General features: G+C 44.9%; 1 protein-coding gene across 1 annotated transcript in view; it reads right to left on the reverse strand.

The window, feature by feature from the left end:
• Nucleotides 1-8,200, reverse strand: part of LOC129842817 (butyrophilin subfamily 1 member A1-like) — a 33,213-nt gene extending 25,013 nt beyond the window's left edge. The window contains exons 1-2 of the mRNA XM_055911476.1: nucleotides 8,182-8,200; nucleotides 6,512-6,856 (exon numbers count right to left, since the gene is read on the reverse strand). Of these exons, the coding sequence (XP_055767451.1) occupies nucleotides 6,512-6,856; nucleotides 8,182-8,200 (364 nt within the window). The remainder of the gene's footprint in view (nucleotides 1-6,511; nucleotides 6,857-8,181) is intronic.
• Between the last annotated feature and the right edge of the window lie 3,887 nt (nucleotides 8,201-12,087).

A 12,087-nucleotide genomic window follows, 5' to 3' on the forward strand; every position in this document is an offset into this window, starting at 1 on the left:
GACCAGCTGAATACATGATCTATAACAGAGGAAGGAAGACCAGCTGAATACATGATCTATAACAGAGGAAGCAATGATGAAGGAGGAAGACCAGCTGAATACATGATCTATAACAGAGGGAGGAAGACCAGCTGAATACATGATCTATAACAGAGGAAGGAAGACCAGCTGAATACATGATGTATAACAGAGGAAGGAATGATGGGGGAGGATGACCAGCTGAATACATGATCTATAACAGAGGAAGGAATTATGAGGGAGGAAGACCAGCTGAATACACGATGAGGGAGGGAGACCAGCTGAATACATGATCTATAACAGAGGAAGGAATGATGGGGGAGGAAGACCTGCTGAATACATGATCTATAACAGAGGAAGGAATGATCAGGGAGGAAGACCAGCTGAATACATGATCTATAACAGAGGAAGGAATGATGTGGGAGGAAGACCAGCTGAATATATGACCTCTAACAGAGGAAGGAATGATGAGGGAGGAAGACCAGCTGAATACATGATCTCTAACAGAGGAAGGAATGATGAGGGAGGAAGACCAGCTGAATACATGATCTCTAACAGAGGAAGGAATGATGAGGGAGGAAGACCAGCTGAATACACTATGAGGGAGGAAGACCAGCTGAATACATGATCTATAACAGAGGAAGGAATGATGGGGGAGGAAGACCAGCTGAATACATGATCTATAACAGAGGAAGGAATGATGAGGGAGGAAGACCAGCTGAATACATGATCTATAACAGAGGAAGGAATGATGAGGGAGGAAGACCAGCTGAATACATGATCTATAACAGAGGAAGGAATGATGAGGGAGGAAGACCAGCTGAATACATGATCTATAACAGAGGAAGGAAGACCAGCTGAATACATGATCTATAACAGAGGAAGGAATGATGAAGGAGGAAGACCAGCTGAATACATGATCTATAACAGAGGGAGGAAGACCAGCTGAATACATGATGTATAACAGAGGAAAGAATGATGGGGGAGGAAGACCAGCTGAATACATGATCTATAACAGAGGAAGGAATGATGAGGGAGGAAGACCAGCTGAATACACAATGAGGGAGGAAGACCAGCTGAATACATGATCTATAACAGAGGAAGGAATGATGGGGGAGGAAGACCAGCTGAATACATGATCTATAACAGAGGAAGGAATGATGAGGGAGGAAGACCAGCTGAATACATGATCTATAACAGAGGAAGGAATGATGAGGGAGGAAGACCAGCTGAATACATGACCTCTAACAGAGGAAGGAATGATGAGGGAGGAAGACCAGCTGAATACATGATCTCTAACAGAGGAAGGAATGATGAGAGAGGAAGACCAGCTGAATACATGATCTCTAACAGAGGAAGGAATGATGAGGGAGGAAGACCAGCTGAATACATGATCTATAACAGAGGAAGGAATGATGAGGGAGGAAGACCAGCTGAATACACGATGAGGGAGGAAGACCAGCTGAATACATGATCTATAACAGAGGAAGGAATGATGGGGGAGGAAGACCAGCTGAATACATGATCTATAACAGAGGAAGGAATGATGAGGGAGGAAGACCAGCTGAATAGATGATCTATAACAGAGGAAGGAATGATGAGGGAGGAAGACCAGCTGAATACATGATCTATAACAGAGGAAGGAATGATGAGGGAGGAAGACCAGCTGAATAAATGATCTATAACAGAGGAAGGAATGATGAGGGAGGAAGACCAGCTGAATACATGATGAGGGAGGAAGACCAGCTGAATACATGATCTATAACAGAGGAAGGAATGATGGGGGAGGAAGACCAGCTGAATACATGATCTATAACAGAGGAAGGAATGATGAGGGAGGAAGACCAGCTGAATACATGATCTCTAACAGAGGAAGGAATGATGAGGGAGGAAGACCAGCTGAATACACTATGAGGGAGGAAGACCAGCTGAATACATGATCTATAACAGAGGAAGGAATGATGGGGGAGGAAGACCAGCTGAATACATGATCTATAACAGAGGAAGGAATGATGAGGGAGGAAGACCAGCTGAATACATGATCTATAACAGAGGAAGGAATGATGAGGGAGGAAGACCAGCTGAATACATGATCTATAACAGAGGAAGGAATGATGAGGGAGGAAGACCAGCTGAATACATGATCTATAACAGAGGAAGGAAGACCAGCTGAATACATGATCTATAACAGAGGAAGGAATGATGAAGGAGGAAGACCAGCTGAATACATGATCTATAACAGAGGGAGGAAGACCAGCTGAATACATGATGTATAACAGAGGAAAGAATGATGGGGGAGGAAGACCAGCTGAATACATGATCTATAACAGAGGAAGGAATGATGAGGGAGGAAGACCAGCTGAATACACAATGAGGGAGGAAGACCAGCTGAATACATGATCTATAACAGAGGAAGGAATGATGGGGGAGGAAGACCAGCTGAATACATGATCTATAACAGAGGAAGGAATGATGAGGGAGGAAGACCAGCTGAATACATGATCTATAACAGAGGAAGGAATGATGAGGGAGGAAGACCAGCTGAATACATGACCTCTAACAGAGGAAGGAATGATGAGGGAGGAAGACCAGCTGAATACATGATCTCTAACAGAGGAAGGAATGATGAGAGAGGAAGACCAGCTGAATACATGATCTCTAACAGAGGAAGGAATGATGAGGGAGGAAGACCAGCTGAATACATGATCTATAACAGAGGAAGGAATGATGAGGGAGGAAGACCAGCTGAATACACGATGAGGGAGGAAGACCAGCTGAATACATGATCTATAACAGAGGAAGGAATGATGGGGGAGGAAGACCAGCTGAATACATGATCTATAACAGAGGAAGGAATGATGAGGGAGGAAGACCAGCTGAATAGATGATCTATAACAGAGGAAGGAATGATGAGGGAGGAAGACCAGCTGAATACATGATCTATAACAGAGGAAGGAATGATGAGGGAGGAAGACCAGCTGAATAAATGATCTATAACAGAGGAAGGAATGATGAGGGAGGAAGACCAGCTGAATACATGATCTATAACAGAGGAAGGAATGATGAGGGAGGAAGACCAGCTGAATACATGATCTATAACAGAGGAAGGAATGATGAGGGAGGAAGACCAGCTGAATACATGATCTCTAACAGAGGAAGGAATGATGAGGGAGGAAGACCAGCTGAATACATGATCTCTAACAGAGGAAGGAATGATGAGGGAGGAAGACCAGCTGAATACACTATGAGGGAGGAAGACCAGCTGAATACATGATCTATAACAGAGGAAGGAATGATGGGGGAGGAAGACCAGCTGAATACATGATCTATAACAGAGGAAGGAATGATGAGGGAGGAAGACCAGCTGAATAAATGATCTATAACAGAGGAAGGAATGATGAGGGAGGAAGACCAGCTGAATACATGATCTATAACAGAGGAAGGAAGACCAGCTGAATACATGATGTATAACAGAGGAAAGAATGATGGGGGAGGAAGACCAGCTGAATACATGATCTATAACAGAGGAAGGAAGACCAGCTGAATACATGATCTATAACAGAGGAAGGAATGATGAAGGAGGAAGACCAGCTGAATACATGATCTATAACAGAGGGAGGAAGACCAGCTGAATACATGATGTATAACAGAGGAAAGAATGATGGGGGAGGAAGACCAGCTGAATACATGATCTATAACAGAGGAAGGAATGATGAGGGAGGAAGACCAGCTGAATACACAATGAGGGAGGAAGACCAGCTGAATACATGATCTATAACAGAGGAAGGAATGATGGGGGAGGAAGACCAGCTGAATACATGATCTATAACAGAGGAAGGAATGATGAGGGAGGAAGACCAGCTGAATACATGATCTATAACAGAGGAAGGAATGATGAGGGAGGAAGACCAGCTGAATACATGACCTCTAACAGAGGAAGGAATGATGAGGGAGGAAGACCAGCTGAATACATGATCTCTAACAGTGGAAGGAATGATGAGAGAGGAAGACCAGCTGAATACATGATCTCTAACAGAGGAAGGAATGATGAGGGAGGAAGACCAGCTGAATACATGATCTATAACAGAGGAAGGAATGATGAGGGAGGAAGACCAGCTGAATACACGATGAGGGAGGAAGACCAGCTGAATACATGATCTATAACAGAGGAAGGAATGATGGGGGAGGAAGACCAGCTGAATACATGATCTATAACAGAGGAAGGAATGATGAGGGAGGAAGACCAGCTGAATAGATGATCTATAACAGAGGAAGGAATGATGAGGGAGGAAGACCAGCTGAATACATGATCTATAACAGAGGAAGGAATGATGAGGGAGGAAGACCAGCTGAATAAATGATCTATAACAGAGGAAGGAATGATGAGGGAGGAAGACCAGCTGAATACATGATCTATAACAGAGGAAAGAATGATGAGGGAGGAAGACCAGCTGAATACATGATCTATAACAGAGGAAGGAATGATGAGGGAGGAAGACCAGCTGAATACATGACCTCTAACAGAGGAAGGAATGATGAGGGAGGAAGACCAGCTGAATACATGATCTATAACAGAGGAAGGAATGATGAGGGAGGAAGACCAGCTGAATACATGATCTCTAACAGAGGAAGGAATGATGAGGGAGGAAGACCAGCTGAATACATGATCTCTAACAGAGGAAGGAATGATGAGGGAGGAAGACCAGCTGAATACATGATCTATAACAGAGGAAGGAATGATGAGGGAGGAAGACCAGCTGAATACATGATCTATAACAGAGGAAGAAATGATGAGGGAGGAAGACCAGCTAAATACATGATCTATAACAGAGGAAGGAATGATGAGGGAGGAAGACCAGCTGAATACATGATCTCTAACAGAGGAAGGAATGATGAAGGAGGAAGACCAGCTGAATACATGATCTATAACAGAGGAAGGAAGCCCAGCTGAATACATGATCTATAACAGAGGAAGGAATGATGAGGGAGGAAGACCAGCTGAATACATGATCTATAACAGAGGAAGGAACACCAGCTGAATACATGATCTATAACAGAGGAAGGAATGATGAGGGAGGAAGACCAGCTGAATACACGATGAGGGAGGAAGACCAGCTGAATACATGATCTATAACAGAGGAAGGAATGATGAGGGAGGAAGACCAGCTGAATACACGATGAGGGAGGAAGACCAGCTGAATAGATGATCTATAACAGAGGAAGGAATGATGAGGGAGGAAGACCAGCTGAATACATGATCTATAACAGAGGAAGGAATGATGAGGGAGGAAGACCAGCTGAATACATGATCTATAACAGAGGAAGGAATGATGAGGGAGGAAGACCAGCTGAATACATGATCTATAACAGAGGAAGGAATGATGAAGGAGGAAGACCAGCTGAATACATGATCTATAACAGAGGGAGGAAGACCAGCTGAATACATGATGTATAACAGAGGAAGGAATGATGGGGGAGGAAGACCAGCTGAATACATTATCTATAACAGAGGAAGGAATGATGAGGGAGGAAGACCAGCTGAATACACGATGAGGGAGGGAGACCAGCTGAATACATGATCTATAACAGAGGAAGGAATGATGGGGGAGGAAGACCAGCTGAATACATGATCTATAACAGAGGAAGGAATGATGAGGGAGGAAGACCAGCTGAATACATGATCTATAACAGAGGAAGGAATGATGAGGGAGGAAGACCAGCTGAATACATGACCTCTAACAGAGGAAGGAATGATGAGGGAGGAAGACCAGCTGAATACATGATCTATAACAGAGGAAGGAATGATGAGGGAGGAAGACCAGCTGAATACATGATCTATAACAGAGGAAGGAATGATGAGGGAGGAAGACCAGCTGAATACATGATCTCTAACAGAGGAAGGAATGATGAGGGAGGAAGACCAGCTGAATACATGATCTATAACAGAGGAAGGAATGATGAGGGAGGAAGACCAGCTGAATACATGATCTATAACAGAGGAAGGAATGATGAGGGAGGAAGACCAGCTGAATACACGATGAGGGAGGAAGACCAGCTGAATACATGATCTATAACAGAGGAAGGAATGATGGGGGAGGAAGACCAGCTGAATACATGATCTATAACAGAGGAAGGAATGATGAGGGAGGAAGACCAGCTGAATACATGATCTATAACAGAGGAAGGAATGATGAGGGAGGAAGACCAGCTGAATACATGATCTATAACAGAGGAAGGATTGATGAGGGAGGAAGACCAGCTGAATACATGATCTATAACAGAGGAAGGAATGATGAGGGAGGAAGACCAGCTGAATACATGATTATAACAGAGGAATGAATGATGAGGGAGGAAGACCAGCTGAATACATGATCTATAACAGAGGAATGAATGAATGATGAGGGAGGAAGACATGTTGATATTTTAGCAGCCAATCATGTAGCCAGATTTACCAATACAACCTCTGATCACATCTCCAGTATTCATGACTCACCAACAAAGAGTTGAACGGTGGTTTCCTGCATCGGTGTTGGAATGAAGCAGGTGTTGTTTCCAGCATCAGAGAGAGTAACTCTGTTCAGCTTTAAGGAGACGTTGCCTTTCTTCAGTTCTTCATTAAACATTAATGTCCTTCCCCTGTAGGATGTAGACTGGTCCTCATAGGAGTCTCGACTGTCCTTGTAAAGATGGACGTTTTCTGTTGTTGTCTGGTTCGATCTTGTCCACCGTACTGTCATGTCCTCAGCACTGACACTGAGTTTCAGGGAACATGGTAGAATGACGTCTTCACCAGCTAAGGCAACGACTCGGTCAGCCGGTCCATCAACCTCAGACGACCCTGGAGAAAAACAAACAACACACAGTTAAAGATACCTGGTAACTTCCTGTTGTTCAATGGACTTTGGCCGATCACATGACACCATTCATTCCTGTGTGGAGACTCAATAGTGAATTGAAGCCAAATTAAGTTGAGATGGCGTCTTACTGACAGTGTGATGTATTGTCTCTACCTTCTTGCCCTCTTTATGTAGTGTTGTCTCTCTTGTCGTGATGTGTGTTTTGTACTATATTTATATTTATTTATTTATATTTTTAATCCCAGCCCCCGTCCCCGCCGGAGGCCTTTTGCCTTTTGGTAGGACGTCACTGTGAATAAGAATTTGTTCTTAACTGACTTGCCAAGTTAAATAAAAGGTTAATAAATAAAAAGATCATGTGTCAAACACAAGGCCTGCCGGCCGAACCCGGCCCATGACACATTTCTCTCCGGCCCGCACAATGATTTGGGTCAATTCATTTTGACCAGCTTCCATGCAGCCTGCAATGAACTGCACGATAATTCACAGTACATAGCCCCACACCCCTCATCCCAGACAGTACATTATTCCACACCCCTCATCCCAGACAGTACATTGTCCCACACCCCTCATCCCAGACCCCTCATCCCAGACAGTACATTGTCCCAGACCCCTCATCCCAGACCCCTCATCCCAGACAGTACATTGTCCCAGACCCCTCATCCCAGACCCCTCATCCCAGACAGTACATTGTCCCAGACCCCTCATCCCAGACAGTACATTGTCCCACACCCCTCATCCCAGACCCCTCATCCCAGACAGTACATTGTCCCAGACCCCTCATCCCAGACCCCTCATCCCAGACAGTACATTGTCCCAGACCCCTCATCCCAGACCCCTCATCCCAGACAGTACATTGTCCCAGACCCCTCATCCCAGACAGTACATTGTCCCAGACCCCTCATCCCAGACAGTACATTGTCCCAGACAGTACATTGTCCCAGACCCCTCATCCCAGACAGTACATTGTCCCAGACCCCTCATCACAGACAGTACATTGTCCCAGACCCCTCATCCCAGACAGTACATTGTCCCAGACCCCTCATCCCAGACAGTACATGGCCCCAGACCCCTCATCCCAGACAGTGCATTGTCCCAGACCCCTCATCCCAGACAGTACATTGTCCCAGACCCCTCATCCCAGACAGTACATTGTCCCAGACCCCTCATCCCAGACAGTACATTGTCCCAGACCCCTCATCCCAGACAGTACATTGTCCCAGACCCCTCATCCCAGACAGTACATGGCCCCAGACCCCTCATCCCAGAAAGTGCATTGTCCCAGACCCCTCATCCCAGACAGTACATTGTCCCAGACCCCTCATCGCAGACAGTACATTGCCCCAGACCCCTCATCCCAGACAGTACATTGTCCCAGACCCCTCATCCCAGACAGTACATTGTCCCAGACCCCTCATCCCAGACAGTACATGGCCCCAGACCCCTCATCCCAGACAGTACATTGTCCCAGACCCCTCATCCCAGACAGTACATTGTCCCAGACCCCTCATCCCAGACAGTACATGGCCCCAGACCCCTCATCCCAGACAGTACATGGCCCCAGACCCCTCATCCCAGACAGTACATGGCCCCAGACCCCTCATCCCAGACAGTACATGGCCCCAGACCCCTCATCCCAGACAGTACATGGCCCCAGACCCCTCATCCCAGACAGTTCATTGTCCCACACCCCTCATCCCAGACAGTACATTGTCCTAGACCCCTCATCCCAGACCCCTCATCCCAGACAGTGTATTGTTGAGAGCAACTTCTCCCAACCATCCAAGAACAGTTTGTTGACGAACAATGCCTTTTACAGCATGATGGAGCACCTTGCCAGACCTCAAAAATGATAAGTAAGTTGTTCGAGGAACAAAACGTCAATATTTTGTGTCCATGGCCCGGAAACTCCCCAGACCTTAATCCCATTGAGAACTTGTGGTCAATCCTCAAGAGGCAGGTGGACAAACAAAAACCCACAAATTCTGACAAACTCCAAGCATTGATTATGCAAGAATGGGCTGCCATCAGTCAGGATGTGGCCCAGAAGTTAATTGACAGCAAGCCAGGGCGGATTGCAGAGGTCTTGAAAAAGAAGGGTCAACACTGCAAATATTGACTTTGCATCAACTTCATGTAATTGTCAATAAAAGCCTTTACACTTATGAAATGCTTGTAATTATACTTCAGTATTCGATAGTAACATCTGACAAAAGTATCTAAAGACACTGAAGCAGAAAATTTGCGGAAATTAATATTTGTGTCATTTTCAAAACTTTTGTCCACGACAATATATATACTGTAGGTGTTTGGTTAGACTGTAAAATCTCCTTCAGACTCACATCAAACATCTCCAATCCAAAGTTAAATCTAGCTTTTTTCCATCTACGTAACATTGCAAAAAACAGAAACTTTCTGTCCAAAAATGACGCAGAAAAATTTATCCATGCTTTTGTTACTTCTAGGTTAGACTACTGCAATGTTCTACTTTCCAGCTACCTGGATAAAGCACTAAATAAACTTCAGTTAGTGCTAAATACGGCTGCTAGACTCCTGACTAGAACCAAAAAATGTGATCATATTACTCCAGTGCTAGCTTCCCTACACTGGCTTCCTGTTAAGGCAAGGGCTGATTTCAAGGTTTTACTGTTAACCTACAAAGCATTACATGGGCTTGCTCCTACCTATCTCTCTGATTTGATCCTGCCGTACATACCTATACGTACGCTACGGTCACAAGACGCAGGCCTCCTAATTGTCCCTAGAATTTCTAAGCAAACAGCTGGAGGCAGGGCTTTCTCCTATAGTGCTCCATTTTTTGGGAATGGTCTGCCTACCCATGTGAGAGACGCAGACTCGGTCTCAACCTTTAAGTCCTTACTGAAGACTCATCTCTTCAGTAGGTCATATGATTGAGTGTAGTCTGGCCCAGGAGTGTGAAGGTGAACGGAAAGGCTCTGGAGCAACGAACCGCCCTTGCTGTCTCTGCCTGGCCGGTTCCCCTCTTTCCACTGGTATTCTCTGCCTCTAACCCTATTACAGGGGCTGAGTCACTGGCTTACTGGTGCTCTTTCATGCCGTCCCTAGGAGGGGTGCGTCACTTGAGTGGGTTGAGTTACTGACGTGATCTTCCTGTCTGGGTTGGCGCCCCCCCTTGGGTTGTGCCGTGGCGGAGATCTTTGTGGGCTATACTCGGCCTTGTCTCAGGATGGTAAGTTGGTGGTTGAAGATCCCTCTAGTGGTGTGGGGGCTGTGCTTTGGCAAAGTGGGTGGGGTTATATCCTTCCTGTTTGGCCCTGTCCGGGGGTATTTTCGGATGGGGCCACAGTGTCTCGTGACCCCTCCTGTCTCAGCCTCCAGTATTTATGCTGCAGTAGTTTATGTGTCGGGGGGCTAGGCTTAGTTTGTTGTATCTGGAGTACTTCTCCTGTCTTATACGGTGTCCTGTGTGAATTTAAGTATGCTCTCTCTAATTCTCTCTTTCTCTCTTTCTTTCACTCTCTCGGAGGACCTGAGCCCTAGGACCATGCCTCAGGACTACCTGGCATGATGACTCCTTGCTGTCCCCAGTCCACCTGGCTGTGCTGCTGCTCCAGTTTCAACTGTTCTGTTTGTGATTATTATTATTTGACCATGCTGGTCATTTATGAACATTTGAACATCTTGGCCATGTTCTGTTATAATCTCCACCCGGCACAGCCAGAAGGGGACTGGCCACCCCTCATAGCCTGGTGCCTCTCTAGGTTTCTTCCTAGGTTTTGGCCTTTCTAGGGAGTTTTTCCTAGCCACCGTGCTTCTACACCTGCATTGCTTGCTGTTTGGGGTTTGAGGCTGGGTTTCTGTACAGTACTTTGAGATATCAGCTGATCTACTAAGGGCTATATAAATAAATAAGATTTGATTTGAAAATACATTTGATTTGAATAGTCTGTTGTTCAGCCCATCCTGCTACACTAGTAAAGGTTGAATAGTCTATTGATCAGCTAATAGCCCATCCTGCTACACTAGTAAAGGTTGAATAGTCTATTGATCAGCTAATAGCCCATCCTGCTACACTAGTACAGGTTGAATAGTCTATTGATCAGCTAATAGCCCATCCTGCTACACTAGTAAAGGTTGAATAGTCTATTGATCAGCTAATAGCCCATCCTGCTACACTAGTAAAGGTTGAATAGTCTATTGTTCAGCTAATAGCCCATCCTGCTTCACTAGTAAAGGTTGAATAGTCTATTGATCAGCTAATAGCCCATCCTGCTACACTAGTAAAGGTTGAATAGTCTATTGATCAGCCCATCCTGCTACACTAGTAAAGGTTGAATAGTCTATTGATCAGCTAATAGCCCATCCTGCTACACTAGTAAAGGTTGAATAGTCTATTGATCAGCCCATCCTGCTACACTAGTAAAGGTTGAATAGTCTATTGATCAGCTAATAGCCCATCCTGCTACACTAGTAAAGGTTGAATAGTCTATTGTTCAGCTAATAGCCCATCCTGCTACACTAGTAAAAGTTGAATAGTCTATTGATCAGAACATCCTGCTACACTAGTAAAGGTTGAATACTCTATTGATCAGCTAATAGCCCATCCTGCTACACTAGTAAAGGTTGAATAGTCTATTGTTCAGCTAATAGCCCATCCTGCTACACTAGTAAAGGTTGAATAGTCTATTGTCCAGCTAATAGCCCATCCTGCTACACTAGTACAAAGGTTGAATAGTCTATTGTTCAGCTAATAGCCCATCCTGCTACACTAGTAAAGGTTGACTAGTCTATTGATCAGTTAATAGCCCATCCTGCTACACAAGTAAAGGTTGAATAGACTATTGATCAGCCCATCCTGCTACACTAGTAAAGGTTGAATAGTCTATTGATCAGCTAATAGCCCATCCTGCTACACTAGTAAAGGTTGAACAGTCTATTGATCAGCTAATAGCCCATCCTGCTACACTAGTAAAGGTTGAATAGTCTATTGATCAGCTAATAGCCCATCCTGCTACACTAGTAAAGGTTGAATAGTCTATTGATCAGCCCATCCTGCTACACTAGTAAAGGTTGAATAGTCTATTGTTCAGCTAATAGCCCATCCTGCTACACTAGTAAAGGTTGAATAGTCTATTGATCAGCCCATCCTGCTACACTAGTAAAGGTTGAATAGTCTATTGATCAGCCCATCCTGCTACACTAGTAAAGGTTGAATAGTCTATTGTTCAGC

Source organism: Salvelinus fontinalis, unplaced genomic scaffold (assembly GCF_029448725.1).
Source record: "Salvelinus fontinalis isolate EN_2023a unplaced genomic scaffold, ASM2944872v1 scaffold_0067, whole genome shotgun sequence".
NCBI lineage: Eukaryota > Metazoa > Chordata > Actinopteri > Salmoniformes > Salmonidae > Salvelinus > Salvelinus fontinalis.